Below are 15,532 nucleotides of genomic sequence, written 5' to 3'. Positions count from 1 at the left end.
AAAAATATGGGGTAAAGTTTACTTCATATTAATCAGACATCATGACCAGCATGCTATGAATTTAACTAGACTCTACATACTGTCATTATACCTATCATGCTTTGTTTATGATGTTACTTAAAGTAATTGTTCTAGAATATAGCTCTAGAACCCGAATTATACTGTATACAAAAAAAGTTAAACTGTGTTGGGCTGAGCTAAGAATATAAAATAGTTCGGAGTTCACTCATTAATAAACTTTTATAAATAGCAATACTCCGAGCTCGCAGTCCGAGCTCAGTATTTGTTTCATCTATAACTTATAACTTATCTTTGTTTATACGATTGCTTACATTTGTTTTTAACAGCAAACAGTTACCTAAGTGGGCTCATTACTAGTAAAATGACTAAGAACAATAACTAATAATTAGTACCTAAAACTAATAACTAATAACTAATGATTATAGACCACTTATTCTGTTAGCTAATAAACTTCCGGACCACTTGGTTATCGGTAACTAATTGCCGGAACTGTTTACGAATTTCATACTCCGAATACCAGGTGGGTAAATGTACTGCAAAATCTAAAAAAAAATAAGGATATTTCCTAGTCGTGTCCCGGAGTTCAGAATTGCGATTACGTAACCGTATCAATGAGCTGACTTCACCCACCGCAATGCTACCGAAGAGAAATTAAATTTATTAATTAAAATGCAAAAGGAGGAGGAGGAATTATACGTGAAGTTATAGAGCATTGTATAATTGAAAGTATTATATGAATATAAATATTAGCTAATTTTTCGTATAATTTAGTTCCAAATTTTTTTAATCTGATTTATAATTTCATTTGTTATTTGACGGACTAACTTATAATATCATCTGATTTTATTTGCAAGGTAAAACCATCTTATATATACTCAATTATTCTCAGTCAATTCACTTATTGCCTATACCATTGACTGAATTTTATTGCCTTACATCTATACCATTATCAACTTCATTTATTTATAATTGCTGATTCAATAATGTCATTAAGAACTTTAGGATTAAACTCCACTGTTAAAAATTTATTCACAAGACATACAGATATAACTAGAACAGTTTCTACTGTTTTGGATTTCAGAAATGAAGGATCTAAAGACGTTGAATCTATCATGACAAGATCGGATAAAGAATTGGGAGGTTACTCAACTGTTAATTTCACAATTGATCCTGAAGAAAATGTGGGTCATTTTCATGGTTATCTTAGTTTGGATTTACCAAAGGATAATCCAGAAGTTACTAGACTGGGTTATGCAATGTTCAGAACCAAAGATCAAAAAGAATCATGGATCTCTGGTGATTCTTATTGGGATTGGTCAAATTTCGATTCATTGGTTATGAGAGTTAAAGGTGACCGTAGAAAATATTTATTGAATATTCAAGCAAATACTCCATTGGTAACTGATTTATTTCAACATCGTCTTTTCTTACATCATCCTGGTCAATGGGAAACAGTTGTCATTCCATTAAATGATTTTGTCATGACTAATTGGGGAGTTATCCAAGATGGATCCGATATAAACAAAGCAGAAGTTAAAACATTTGGTGTAGGTCTTTTAGATAAACAATATGGTCCTTATTCTTTGAAGATTGACTGGGTTAAAGTCATGACTGGAGCTGAAGTATTGAAAGAAACTAATAAATCAAGATCCCAATTAATTCACGAAGATCATGTTAATAATGGAGGTATTGAAAATGATCCAATTGATCCACATAAACATGCTCTTCATGAGCAACAAACTGCTGGATCTCCTCTTCACACTATTAAGCCAGAAGAACCAAAGGGCACCTTATTTTAGATTTTTAATATCTAGAAGAGTGAAAGTTGCTGGTTAACTTTTTAAAATTACAGATTCTATTTGATTTCAATTTCTTATGTAATGATTGATTGGTCCTAAATACTGGTTATTTACTTACTTCAATTGTTATTTACATACATTTTATTTATTATAATTATAGCTCAAGATACATACATACACACATACATTTACAATGTTCTGTATCATGCTCAATTGCATTGCATAATATTATGGATTGAATATTGCATCTTCTATATGAAAAATCTCTTACATAAAAATATAAAAAAACTGAAAAAAAATAATAAATTAAATTAAATTATAACTAGTAGTTGTGATAAGTACGTATATGATCTCCGATAGCGGGCAAAGCTCATATGATATTGTAGAATGACATTATTTTGTAATGCTCTATTTGTGGGGATTAAAAGGAATTGTGGGGCTACCATAAGACAAGTTAATATAATTAGTCAAGTTAAGGTGAATTCCGAATATAGCTAAGCATAGTTGGGTCATCGGGGTATGATAAGAAATTATAACTACTACCCCAATCCTCAAAAAAGTCTTAATTATTAGGCTTTCCCTTATCTTTTCCCTATAAGTTCAACTCCTATTTTTGTCATTTCTTTTTGCATCAAAAAAAAAAGTGGAGCAAAATACTCATAGTTAAGCATATAAGAGAAAGCTACAAATGAGAGAGGGGAACTCTATTCCAGAGATCCCTGTAACCAATTCGAATTGCTCATCGCTTTGAATAATAAAGATCATGTCAACTTTGTTCAAAAATCCACAATAAACATATGTAGCATTAGGAGCTCAACTCCACAATTCAATTTTAAAATTTTCATAGGAAGTATGTTTTATCATTCCCCTCCTCTGTAATCAACTCCGTAGTTTTCGGAGACTTATTTTTACTTCTATTATAAATGACAAAGTCTGGAGGGGAATATAGAATGAGGGGAATTTGCAGTTACGGTTAATCTCTAATCAATTGCGCTTCGCATCATTAGGGTTGGATCCCTAAATGTAACAAAGTCACGTGTAATTTGCGCTCTTAGAAATAAATTTAGCGTGCGTCTACCATTGAACAACAAAATGTATAAAGAAAAAATTTCAACCACTATTTCTGTTTTATTTAATATACTGTTCTTTTATCATTATTGTATATCAAACAACAAAACTAATAATTATCGTCCAAAATGGCAAGAGGCCCGTATGTCTAGAATTCACTTTTATTGAGGTTATTACTTTTTGGTGATAACTGAGAAATGAATGTGTTTTTCACATAGACTATTACTAGACTTGAGAACCTGGAATTCAAACCCTAGGTTGTCGTCACTATAATATACCGATGAGTCCTCGGATTCTGATTAATGGTATTCACCAGCATTTCCTTTAGATTTGCTTGGATGGGAGCCTTGTCATGATAATATATTAGATTTGTTTGATTGGTATGTGATTGATTTGGTCGGAGTAGAGAAATATACGGTTTGTTCTAAGAGACATAATCTTTATGAAACCATTGATTATCTAATTAATGTGTTTCATTTGGTTATATTTATTTAAATGTGCCGTGAATGTTCGTAACTTGTTTTAAGTTTGAAATGACTACGGAAAGTATGTACTCCATTCACCGACTTAATCATGATCAGCCTTTCAACAATCTAATTATCATGCAAGAAAGCTCATTATTGATTCAGTCTTAGTAATATATCTATGTAGAAAAACACGTAAATTTCTCTAATCACCTCTAAATAACTTTTCATTTCTTGAACTATTTACTAACTCGAGATTAGAAAGAAGCATTTGAAAAGATTAGCAGCTCCATCCCACTGGATGTTAGACAAATTGGCTGGTGCTTATGCTCCAAGACCATCTGCTGGTCCTCATAAATTAAGAGAATCTTTACCATTAGTTGTTTTCTTAAGAAACAGACTTAAGTATGCTTTAAATGGTAGAGAAGTTAAGGCTATTTTAATGCAAGAACACGTCAAGGTTGATGGTAAAGTTAGAACTGATTCTACTTACCCAGCCGGTTTCATGGATGTTATCACTTTAGAAGCCACTAATGAACATTTCAGATTAGTCTATGATGTTAAAGGTAGATTTGCTGTTCACAGAATTACTGCTGAAGAAGCTTCTTATAAATTAGGTAAAGTTAAAAGAGTTCAATTAGGTAAGAGAGGTGTTCCTTATATTGTTACTCATGATGGTAGAACTATCAGATACCCAGATCCATTAATCAGAGTTAATGATACTGTTAAGATTGATTTAGCTACTGGTAAGGTTTCTGACTATATCAAATTCGATACCGGTAGATTGGTTATGGTCACTGGTGGTCGTAACTTGGGTAGAGTTGGTGTTATCACTCACAGAGAAAGACATGAAGGTGGTTTCGATTTAGTTCACATTAAAGATTCTTTAGAAAACACTTTCGTTACCAGATTATCTAACGTTTTTGTTATTGGTACTGAAGCTGGTAAGCCATATGTCTCATTACCAAAGGGTAAGGGTATTAAGTTATCCATCTCTGAAGAAAGAGACAGAAGAAGAGCTCAACAAGGTTTATAAGTGTATTCACTTGTTTTTTAAGTTATAGTTTTTTCTCTTCATACTTGTATAATAGTTTATAATAAAATAATTAATAATGGTTAATTAAAAGGTATTTAATAGTAGTTAATAATATGGTTGCAAAAATCTTTCCTTTTAAGATTAGGTGCATCGGCAGTCGACCGAACGAACCCCGCCCATGCAGGACGGTTGCCGAACCAAACAAAGACGTCATCAACCACATGGTTTAAGTGAAATTTAGTTAAAACTCCATAAATTTACTTAGAAGTAAAGGTCAAATGACTTCGAGGTATAGAGTAGAGTATGCATTGAAAAGTCATCGTCGGGATGAATTTATAGAATGGATCAAAGGATTACTTGCGGTTCCATTTGTATTACATGCCGATGTTGAAAATTATGATGAAGGGTTCACCGAGCATTATTCTACTATGGAAGATTATGAAAAATATTTAGAAGCTCAAGAGTCTGTAATTGCTTCAGAATGTCAAATAAGATATCAAGAAATTTTTGCTGATGTAGAAAAACTTGTAGATCATACTATAGTTATTGATGATATTAATGAAAAGGATCCAGAAAGAAATTTAAATAGTAGATTAAGAAAATTAGTACCATCTGTCGGTAGATTTTTCACTCCCTTACCATTAACAGAAGCATTTTTGATTGAAGATGAGAGAAGATCAATTTCAAAAAGAAGATTGGTTAGTCCATCTTTTAATGATATTAGAGTCATTCTTAATACAGCCCAAGTCCTTGCTTTAACTAAAATTTATAAAGATCATCTCCGATCTGGTTCTAAATTGAAATTAATTACTTTTGATGGAGATGTTACTTTATATGAAGATGGAAAATCCTTAGAAGAGAAAGATCCTGTTGTCCAAAGATTAGTTAAGTTATTATCATTGAATTTATTCGTTAGTGTTGTTACGGCTGCCGGTTATCCAGGTCAACAAGGTGCTGCTAAATATCATGAAAGGCTCAGAGGTTTACTTGATGCTTTGAATCGAGACGATTGTATCTTAACTCCAAAGCAAAAGGAAAATTTATTGGTCATGGGTGGTGAATCTAATTATTTATTTAGATACTCGAATGAATTAAAGACATTTGAATTTATTGATGCTGGTGAATGGCACTTACCTGTAATGCTTAATTGGGATAAACAAAAGATAACATTTATTATGGAAACAATTGGTAAACATTTATTACATTTACAAAAATATTTCAATCTTGAAAGTACTACAACATTGATAAAAAAAGAAAGATCAATTGGAATAATTCCTAATGATCATTGTAAAATCTTACGTGAACATTTAGAAGAAATGGTTCTTTCTTGTTCTAATAAATTAGATGAAATTCTTACTGGTACAACTCCTCATTCAACATCAATTTCCGCTACTTCATCATATAGAAAAACTCAATCCCTTACTATGGGAGCAAGTGACTCATTAAGAAGAGAAACTTCAACTCCAAATATAGTAGGAAGACAATTAACTGATAGTGGGAAGAATGGAATTCGAGTTTGTGCATTCAATGGTGGGTCTGATGTTTGGGTTGATATAGGAGATAAAAGTTTGGGAGTAGAGGCATTACAAAGATATCTCTGTCAATCAATTGATGAAGATGATTATTTACACAATGTTTGTCCAATTTTGAAAAGTGAAAGTTTACATATTGGTGATCAATTTGCAAGTCTTGGAGCCAATGATTTTAAAGCTCGTTTAAGTGCATGTACGGTTTGGATTGCAAATCCAAGAGAAACAGTTGCTATTCTTGATGATTTAATTAATTATTTAGAAAAATAAATATTGATTTATATAAAAATTTAATTTAATATTCATATAAATAAATTGCAAAAAAATAACGACAACTGCAGGACTCGAACCTGCGCGGGCATAGCCCAAAAGATTTCAAGTCTTTCTCCTTAACCGCTCGGACAAGTTGCCTAATTTCTAAAATTTCAGATTTTTTACCACTCCGCAAGTAGTCTAACTATACTTATATGCAGGATTTTCACCCCCGTTTTCCTGCATATAGGTGAGTATTACCCCCTAACAAGTTAATTAATTTTACATTTCAGTTATTTAATTAAGAATACTGAAGACAAACTTAATAAAAGCTCTATTTAAGCCTTTGATAGTATTTACAACAATATTTAAGTTCATTATTTAACATTTCATTGTATTTACGAAATCTACAATTGCAAGAATTGTCTTGGATGGATGATAACATTTGAAAAATGCAAAATTTAGTAGTTCCTTACTCTTTTCATTTCAAACATCCAAAGCAATGATCTAATATAACCAGATCTCATACATAACACTACAAACTACAAATAATTACCTTTTTATAGATTGAGAGCTTTTAGGTATGAACAATTCTAATTCCTAAATTTTTTGTGGTTCCTTAAGCTCGATTAGGGGCCTCTCTATAAAGCTGTGTAAGCCATTTATGAGAAATAATTTATATAATTGGAAAACTGACTACTTTAAATAAGAACTGGCACTTAACCTCCAATTCTATGATATATATAATTAACGCCCAATAGTTTATATATGTACCGCTGTTATAGAGAAGTGCAGCTTTTTCTCCTTTACAGTAATGATAACTTTTGGAAGAATGTCTGCAAAATTTTCGCAAATCCAATTTTTTTCGCAATTAATATATATTAAATAATTTATTAAGTCTATACTATAAAATCAATGTCCAATTACTAATGGTAATCCATATACAATAGGAGCAGAACCATTAAGATATGGTAAAGTACAGGATTTTCTACTTGATCCAACAGCTTCACAAATATTCCAAGTTCTAATTCTGGGTTGATTAGGGAAAAGTCCCCATTTTTCAAATACTGATAAACTAAATTGATCTATATCTTTATCAGTAACATCCCATAAATTTACAAGAACCATTGGTGTACCACATGTTAACCAATTATATACATTTCCATGGGGTTCAAATATTCCATTTTCAGTTAAAGCACCTGATGAACATCCAATCAATAAACTTGGAGGTAACTTTGGACCCTTTGGCAAACATGTTTTAAATAATGTTGCAGTTTTTAAATATTGATCACATCCACCATGTCCCAAATATACAAATAAATTAGTTTTAGATAAATTATCCATAAAATTTGCTTCATTTGGTTTCTCTCCAACTAATCCATTCCATGTAGACCATTTGTTGAACATTGGCTTAAATTTCTCTTCTGTTCTTCTTAAATCTCCACCCGGATTTATCATATAATAAAGTTTGGATTTATCAATGGTTTCAGATTTCCTATTCTTTAACATCTGAATAAGAAGATCAATAGAAGGAACACGAGAAACTGATTTTCCAGAAAGACAATTTAAAGATTCCCAAGGAAAGAAATTACATGATGAACTTGGTACTAAGATTAAATGTTCACTAGCCTTACTAGTTCTCAAATTAAAGTATTTATCAAAAATTAATTCAAGATTCTTGTGTAGTTTGGAAATGTTGATTTCTTCAAACAGATTTAATTCTGCATGATAAAGTAATGAATCAATTAAGAAATATAGTATATCATTGACTTTATTTATATCATAAGCTTTCATATTATAAAACAATCCTAATAACTCATCATCAAATTGCATTTTCGATGAAGTATTTTCTATTCGAGATGGTAATGATCCAAGAATAGTTTTAATGAAATCCAGTTTAAATTTTGCAAACACTGAATCTTTAACATAATTATTAAAAATACTTGTAAAGCCTCCTAACCATTGATTTTCAACTTGTTCAAGTAAATCTTTCATTCTTAAATCTAAATGAAATCTTAATTTCCACCAAGATTTTCTTTCTTCTCTAGAAGTTATTTTAGAAGTTGTAGATGCCTTTGTTGAAATATCACTTTGTTTAATTATATCAAGGAAATTTTTCTTCATATCATCAAATGAGATTTGAGATTCATTCTTTTTGGTAGATGAAGTTCTATTTAACAGTAGAGTTATATTAATTGGATAACTTCCCTTAATAAATTTTGATAAAACAAGATTACCACTAAATGGACATATATCTAAAGTTATAATTGACCAATTTTCTGGTAAATATAAATTTAAATCAATATTAAAAGATACTGCTTGATTATGAAAATCAATTTGAGGTTTAATTTGAAGTTCTGAAGGTAAAATATCTTTAAAATTAGTTGATACATGACTAATTAATTTATCATTATTAAATGGTAATGCCCGATATAAATCTTGTAAATAATATAATTCATGTAAAATATTAGTATTATTTTTAAATATTGACATTGATGATATAGTTAATAAACATCTTGTTAAAGTATTTGATAAATCTCGAATTTGATAAATGGCAAATGATTTGAATTGAGGATTATTTATATATCCCATAAGATCATCTTTTATTTGAATTAATTTATTTAATATATCTTCATTATCTAATATAACATTAGTAAATCCATCACTAACAATATTCGGTAAGGATTGAACAGAATCATTAAAATTAGTTAATTGAGAGATTTGAGAAATGGATTTTATTAAATTATTTAATTCAACTTTAGTATGAACAAAAGAATTTAATAATCCAGTACTCCTGTTATAGTTAAAGGTAAAGGTGGTAGATTGACATCTTACTGATATAGCATGAAGTACTATTGAATCATCATCATGATCTAATCTATAACTATTAAATAAAATTGATTCAGTAATTTCATTCTTAGATTTAAATTTAGGTAATTCAAAATCTTTAAAAGTAGAATTAATTAATCCTTTCATATTATGACTTTTATAATGGACACTTAAATTATTATGAACTAAATCCACACTATTATAACTTTCTGCCTTTAATAAATGGTTTGAATATTCATGATTATGATTATGATTATGATTATCATTCATACATACTCGATAGAATAACATATCAAATGAATTAATACAATTAACAATAGGAGACCAAGTCGAATCATTAGCTTTATCAAATTCTTTAAAATAAAATAAATGATCTCTGGAGATTCCTAACTGATTTAAAAGCAGTAATATAATTCGATAACATTCAAACATTACTTGAATAGTTTCCCATTTAATTTCATTATATTTATGTTTAGGTATATTAGGTCCTGATTTCTTAATAATTGAATATCCAATCTTTATGGCAATTCTAATACATTTAAATGCATCTATTGAATTATGTAATAATCCATTAAGTTTACAACAAATAACTTGAAATTTGGCTATAAGTAATAAATTAGTTAATTTTTCAATCATTGATACATTATCACTTAATATTAAATTATGTTCACCTCTTGAGTTTAATGCTTTAAAGGATTTATTATATTTCTCTACGGCCTTTTGTAATTCATTAGTCTTAATGAAATATTCAATCTGAATAAGATTACAGGCTAAGATATCCACAAGTGAATTGATTTTCATAACTTTTAATGAGTTATTTAATGTCTGTAAGGCTTCTCCAGCATCATATACTAGAGATAGTTTTAATAATGCTTCACAATAATGGGTTTGAATAAAGATATCAAGACTGTTTGATAAGGATCTATTGGCTCGATACACATCTATTACATGAATCAAATAACCCGTAGTTCCATTAAACTTTAAGTACAGAATTAATGAACGAAATATATCTTGTTCATATTGATTATACTTAATTATATTAACTTGTTGATTAACATCTTCACTTATATAACGAAGAAATGTTTGAATACAATCGTTTAATAATGAATCATTATAGTTAAAGTTAATCATTCTTTGTAAGTCACATCCACATTTCAATAAATCATTTATATCATTAGATGGTAATGGAGGAGGAATAGAATCAATGATGGTTGTTAATCCATTAATATTGAAATAATGATACTGAATAAGATAATAAAGATTAGGATCATTAAACAGTAAACTATCAACCAAATGATTGATAACTCTAGTCTTTTCTTCACAATTAGTGGATTTCTCCAATAACAGAAATAACCTTATTACAAGGGATGATTTTAATCCATCTGAATATTCATTATTATTGTTAAATAATGTTATAGAGACTTGAGGATTCATTGATATACATTTGGCAATCAATTGTAAAAATATATTATCAATATTGACGATATTTGATATGGATTTATCAATAAAATCAAGGTATAATTTTATAAATACAACTGATTTATCAGCCAATCCTGCTTCACATAATGAATTCAGAAGATTCTGAACTTTTAATTTGAGAGCTTTGGTATCATCAATTGATTTAGATATATTATAAATATCAATTTCATAGGTAAGACATAAACTTATAATATCAAAATTTAAAGTTTTATTACCTATATTATATAATATATTAGATAAATTTCTAATTCGTTTGACTTGTTGGAATTGATAAAATATATGATGAAGATTTATAAATGTTTGCTTTATAGTTTGCCAATCTTGTATATCTTTACTTATAGCTTTAATGAATATTGTAATATGATCAAGTATCCTAATATGATTACTATTAAGGGTATGGATATTATTCAAATAACTACTTAAACCTGAAGTTATAACATTAATAAACGAATAAGAAAGTTCATTATTCAATAGACATATATCGGTTATATGTTGTAAAGCTCTTTTATCATTAGGAATGGTTGGAGATGTCATTAATTGAAGTTGTAATTGATTAATTAATGATATTGATGGAGTTCTGGAATATGCTTGTAATGTTTGTACAAATTCATCTATGGAAGTGGACAGGAAATATTTCATAATTGATTCAATATGAGGATATTCTGATTGGTGTAAATCTTGTAAGAATTGTACAATATATCCATCATCAATTATATCCCAATCCTTATACTCTTCACCTGTGAATTGAGCTAATTTCATCTTTAAACAACATTTATAAACCTTAAGATTTGAGCCTTGAATTTTCTTATTCAAACTATCTATAATAACAATAAATCCATTAATCATCTTTATAGAATTTTTCATATACTTAGGTTCATTATTTGGACTAAGTTTAATAGCCAAATTTAACCATCTTATAAAGTGTCCATTATTTAAAAATAATAATGGGATGGATTTGAATATAGACATATTAAGTAAAGAATCTTTATTACTGACCACAAGTTTAATATTACTGGATATACTTTGTAATAAACATTGTAAATAGAGGAAATGAAATGATACCACTAAATTAACCAATTGTGGTTGTGGTTGTGGTACTGATTCAGTCTGAGTCATCTCCTCATTAAACGGTATTTCCACCCATGAATCAACTGAATCATTCCAATTCATAGGTATATCATTAAGAATTTTATTGAATACAAGTTGTAAATAATTTAATTGTCTTATCCCTTGAGTATACTGCTTGATTTCCACTAGTTTTATAATAAACATTTGATGCTTTTTTATGGCCATTATTGATTGATCTCGACTGGGAGAATAACTATGCAAATACTGGAAACAATTAGTAATCCTCTCAATATCTTCTACCTTAATGAGTCTCGATAGTACTTGATCAATTCGCGTATGAGAGTCTGCGAATAGCTGTTTATGATTTTGCAGCGACATGTTGTGACTGCCGGAGACCAGTAAAGGATCGGCTCCGTACCGCAGTAACGACGCCTCTATTCGGTGATCCAAGTCCGTACTGGTACACATGCTTAGTGGTATAACAGTAAAGAGATTTGTAGTTTGACTTTATGGTTAGAGTCGGTTTTCATATGAAGTGAGCCGAAAAGTAAACAAAAATAATTTAGCCATCAATTTCCATTTGTGGATGTCCTGCACAGACACAGACACAGACACAGACAAACGCTCAAAGATTTTACACTACTACTAATATTATATACACTATAGTTGGTATGCTTATATTAACCAATGTACTATATACAGAAAGGACCAATACAAGTACGGTACGAGTACGAGTAAGAGTACAAATCCCAATCCCTAATGGGAGAAATAAATATGCAATATGAATCCATAGGTTTAAAAGACTCTTTCTTCATTACGATCAGCTTCTTTACGTTTTTCTCTTTCTTCATGTCTCTTTTCAGCATTTCTCTTAGCAACAATAAGTTTAGCCTTTCTTTCACCTCCATTCCTCTTTTTACCTCTTTTATGTTCTCTTAAAGGTTCTAAATCATTAATAAATTTATATTTCCATCTTAACATATACCTTCTAGTTGATACTTCTATACCTAAATTTTTCATTTCTATTGAACTACTAGTTAAGAATTTTTGTAAATCATTTTCAAATAATCCAACATGTTCAATAGTATTACGTCCAATAAGTTGAAAAAATGTTTCTAAATCATGAACATTTTCTTTAGTACGAGTCGATGTATTTGTTTTAAATGTTATACATGATGAACTGAATGATCTTAATGATGACAATGATGATATAGGTGTAGATATTATTGGCTTACAAAATTGACTCATCACTATTGGAGATGGTCTACACAATGCCATGGCCTGCCTGGTCCCTCCTACTAAACCTTTACTTAATCCATACATTATTTCTATTAGTAATGTTACAATAACTTGTACTAATCTATGTATGGATTGGTAGAAAGAATTTTTCAAGCCAGTTGAAAATCGAGAAAAAACCATGTCGTGCGACACTCAATCTGAAACTTTTACTGACTACTACTAATAATATGGGGTTACTTTAGACGTAAAGGTAGTTAACAAGGTTATATGTTTCATGAGATATGTATTGAATAATTAGTTAGATGTGTACAAGAAATAAGTAAGATGAAATTCTACAGTAATTATTCTTGGATCTATACCTATATTTTAAAAATGAGAATAAACTGGAATGAATTAGTGAATAAATAGATGTAATAATTCATTATTTTATTCACTTATTAACGGTATCAGCTAATTACAATAAATTTTTGTTTTTGAACTCTTGTAATAAGGAGTTACCTAATCTAGCTGGAGATGGTTCAACAATAACACCAGCAGATTCTAAAGCAGCAATCTTAGATTTAGCATCACCTTTACCACCAGCAACAATGGCACCAGCATGACCCATTCTTCTACCTGGAGGAGCAGAAACACCAGCAATGAATGAAACAACTGGTTTTGGAACTTCTCTAGTTAAATTGTATTGTTTCAAGAATTCAGAAGCTTCTTCTTCAGCATTACCACCAATTTCACCAATTAAGATAATACCTTCAGTTTCTGGATCATTTAAGAATAAAGTTAAAGCATCAATGAAATTAGTACCTGGGAATGGATCACCACCCATACCAATAACTAATGATTGACCTAAACCAACTCTAGTGGTTTGAGCAACAGCTTCATAAGTTAAAGTACCAGATTTGGAAACAATACCAACCTTACCTCTTTTATGAATAGAAGATGGCATAATACCAATCTTACATTGTTCTGGAGCAATTAAACCTGGACAATTTGGACCAACTAATCTAGTCTTATCTTGAGTCTTTAAAATTTGAGCAACTCTAATCATATCTCTTTGAGGAATACCTTCAGTAATTGCTACAGCTAATGCAATTTCAGCTTCAATGGCTTCTTCAATAGCCTTAGCAGCAATTGGTGGTGGAACAAAAATACCAGTAGCACTTGCACCAGTTTGAGCAATAGCATCTTTAACTGTAGCAAAAACAGGTAAATCTAAATGACTTTGACCAGCTTTCTTTGGATTGGTACCACCAACAACTTTGGTACCATAAGCAATAGCTTGTTCAGCATGGAAAGTGGCTTGTTTACCAGTAAAACCTTGGTAAATAACCTTAGTATCAGCTGTAACTTTTAAATTCTTAATAGTTGAAGAATAATTCTTAACTGCATTTGTGGAAGCAAAACCACGAACAAATTGTCTACTCAACATGATTATATAGATGCTAATATAGAAAGGGGATTTGAAATCTTACCGATGAATATAAAAATGATTGAAATAAATATGGAATGGAAAATTAAATCATTTTTTCCAACAAAACAAAACCGTTTTCGTTCTATTATTGTCTGTCTGTGGTAAAGCCGGTGTCCGTGGTACATTTTCATGGCATCACTTTTTTTGAACGACATTTTGTTTTTTTGTCAGTGCAAAGAGACGACGACATCGGTAGATCGGGCGTATAGACTCCGGGTAGGTTATTAGTATTGCGATTAAGGGTCTGATTTCATAGGTTGAAGAATTACGTATGAATTGAGGGGTTAAGTAAGGTTATAAAGGTTCTAATATATGAATAAATAAAAAAATATACTAACAAATTAGAAAGACTAATTCTGTTATAGTGTGTAATTAAAATTGTATTAAGGGTTAAAGAGTTTAAGTTACCGAATCAGGAGTGGCCACGATAATCTCGCGACCAACTAAAAAGTATTTAGTATTTAGGATTTAGCGATATTGTTCGCAACTGTTAAGTCGGAAAAACTACTAATGTCGTCCTTCGGAGAGAGGGGAATTTGGTCGCAGCCATTTCCGAATCGCACCGGGAATGCTTTTCCATGTGTCATACCAATACAAAATTCAATAATTTTTCGCAACATAGTGAAGTCAGTAAGTGAGTAGATTATGTTTTCAGAAATATTTGATCAATAGCTTCATTAATATAGAATTCGTCGTGATATGGGCATATTAAGTCTCTCATCTTCGTCCTCATTCTCAGGCTGGGTTCCAATATTTACGCAAAACTTTTCATTAAAAATAATGATATTTCCATCATATATAATATTGGATTTATCGAGAGAGCCTATCAGATCAATTCCATGCAACGTATCCAACGATTCATCAGCTAATTGATGAATTTTATTTTTATTTGAATGTGTGATAGAATTGTAAAAGTCTTCTTCAAGACAATAGAAACCTGACATATTTAATAAATTGAAATTTGAGAAACCCATATAAAAATGTTGGAATATAAGGAAATCAGCGTGATCTAAAATTATATCTCTCATACTTCCCAGTAGAACCATTACTAACATGTACATATACCTGAAATGCACGGCAAAAGCATTCAATTAGCTTAGAAAGGCTAGCTCTAAATTCGATGTCTTCAGTATCTCCTTGAGTCCTCTTACATGTATGCTGCAAAAGTCGATAGTCAACTGCGTACACCCTAACATCAAACACCCATACAACATACTTTTGCAATAATTAGTACTTTGCCTGTATTGTATATTGAGACCCTAAGGTATTTACTTCAAAAT

At 30.2% G+C, this 15,532-nt stretch overlaps 7 protein-coding genes and 1 non-coding gene across 8 annotated transcripts; 3 read left to right on the top strand and 5 right to left on the bottom strand. All coding sequences in view use genetic code 12, as the record gives it.

The window, feature by feature from the left end:
• The first annotated feature begins 708 nt into the window (after positions 1–708).
• RJT21DRAFT_117364 (uncharacterized protein) lies at positions 709–2,121 on the top strand. The gene has a single exon (XM_064880672.1). The coding sequence runs from the start codon at positions 1,005–1,007 to the stop codon at positions 1,818–1,820; it is 816 nt and encodes a 271-aa protein (XP_064741048.1). The 5' UTR covers positions 709–1,004; the 3' UTR covers positions 1,821–2,121.
• An 895-nt stretch (positions 2,122–3,016) lies between these two features.
• Positions 3,017–4,388, top strand: RPS42 (40S ribosomal protein eS4; the record flags this gene model as incomplete). Its single annotated transcript, XM_064884533.1, has 2 exons — positions 3,017–3,030; positions 3,614–4,388. 2 exons carry the CDS (start codon positions 3,017–3,019, stop codon positions 4,386–4,388), a joined length of 789 nt encoding a protein of 262 aa, XP_064741047.1.
• A 278-nt stretch (positions 4,389–4,666) lies between these two features.
• Positions 4,667–6,187, top strand: ISN1 (IMP 5'-nucleotidase; the record flags this gene model as incomplete). Its single annotated transcript, XM_064885239.1, has 2 exons — positions 4,667–5,747; positions 5,865–6,187. 2 exons carry the CDS (start codon positions 4,667–4,669, stop codon positions 6,185–6,187), a joined length of 1,404 nt encoding a protein of 467 aa, XP_064741046.1.
• A 59-nt stretch (positions 6,188–6,246) lies between these two features.
• RJT21DRAFT_t9 lies at positions 6,247–6,328 on the bottom strand. Its single transcript has one exon. It is a non-coding gene; the product is annotated as a tRNA-Ser (tRNA).
• A 753-nt stretch (positions 6,329–7,081) lies between these two features.
• On the bottom strand, positions 7,082–11,923 carry ESP1 (separase; the record flags this gene model as incomplete). The annotated part of the gene is made up of 1 exon (XM_064885259.1): positions 7,082–11,923. One exon carries the CDS (start codon positions 11,921–11,923, stop codon positions 7,082–7,084), a length of 4,842 nt encoding a protein of 1,613 aa, XP_064741045.1.
• A 287-nt stretch (positions 11,924–12,210) lies between these two features.
• Positions 12,211–12,922, bottom strand: RJT21DRAFT_117359 (mitochondrial 37S ribosomal protein mS41). The gene has a single exon (XM_064880671.1). It carries the CDS (start codon positions 12,866–12,868, stop codon positions 12,341–12,343), a length of 528 nt encoding a protein of 175 aa, XP_064741044.1. The 5' UTR covers positions 12,869–12,922; the 3' UTR covers positions 12,211–12,340.
• Positions 12,923–13,040: 118 nt separating this feature from the next.
• On the bottom strand, positions 13,041–14,363 carry LSC1 (succinate--CoA ligase (GDP-forming) subunit alpha). The gene has a single exon (XM_064880670.1). It carries the CDS (start codon positions 14,208–14,210, stop codon positions 13,239–13,241), a length of 972 nt encoding a protein of 323 aa, XP_064741043.1. The 5' UTR covers positions 14,211–14,363; the 3' UTR covers positions 13,041–13,238.
• A 566-nt stretch (positions 14,364–14,929) lies between these two features.
• On the bottom strand, positions 14,930–15,313 carry RJT21DRAFT_111437 (uncharacterized protein; the record flags this gene model as incomplete). The annotated part of the gene is made up of 1 exon (XM_064879995.1): positions 14,930–15,313. One exon carries the CDS (start codon positions 15,311–15,313, stop codon positions 14,930–14,932), a length of 384 nt encoding a protein of 127 aa, XP_064741042.1.
• Between the last annotated feature and the right edge of the window lie 219 nt (positions 15,314–15,532).

Source organism: Scheffersomyces amazonensis, assembly GCF_036850825.1.
Source record: "Scheffersomyces amazonensis strain UFMG-HMD-26.3 chromosome Unknown RJT21scaffold_1, whole genome shotgun sequence".
In the NCBI taxonomy this organism is placed as follows: Eukaryota; Fungi; Ascomycota; class Pichiomycetes; order Serinales; family Debaryomycetaceae; genus Scheffersomyces; species Scheffersomyces amazonensis.
The sequence above is the reverse complement of the archived record's forward strand: the minus strand, read 5'-3'. Positions and strand labels throughout refer to the sequence as shown.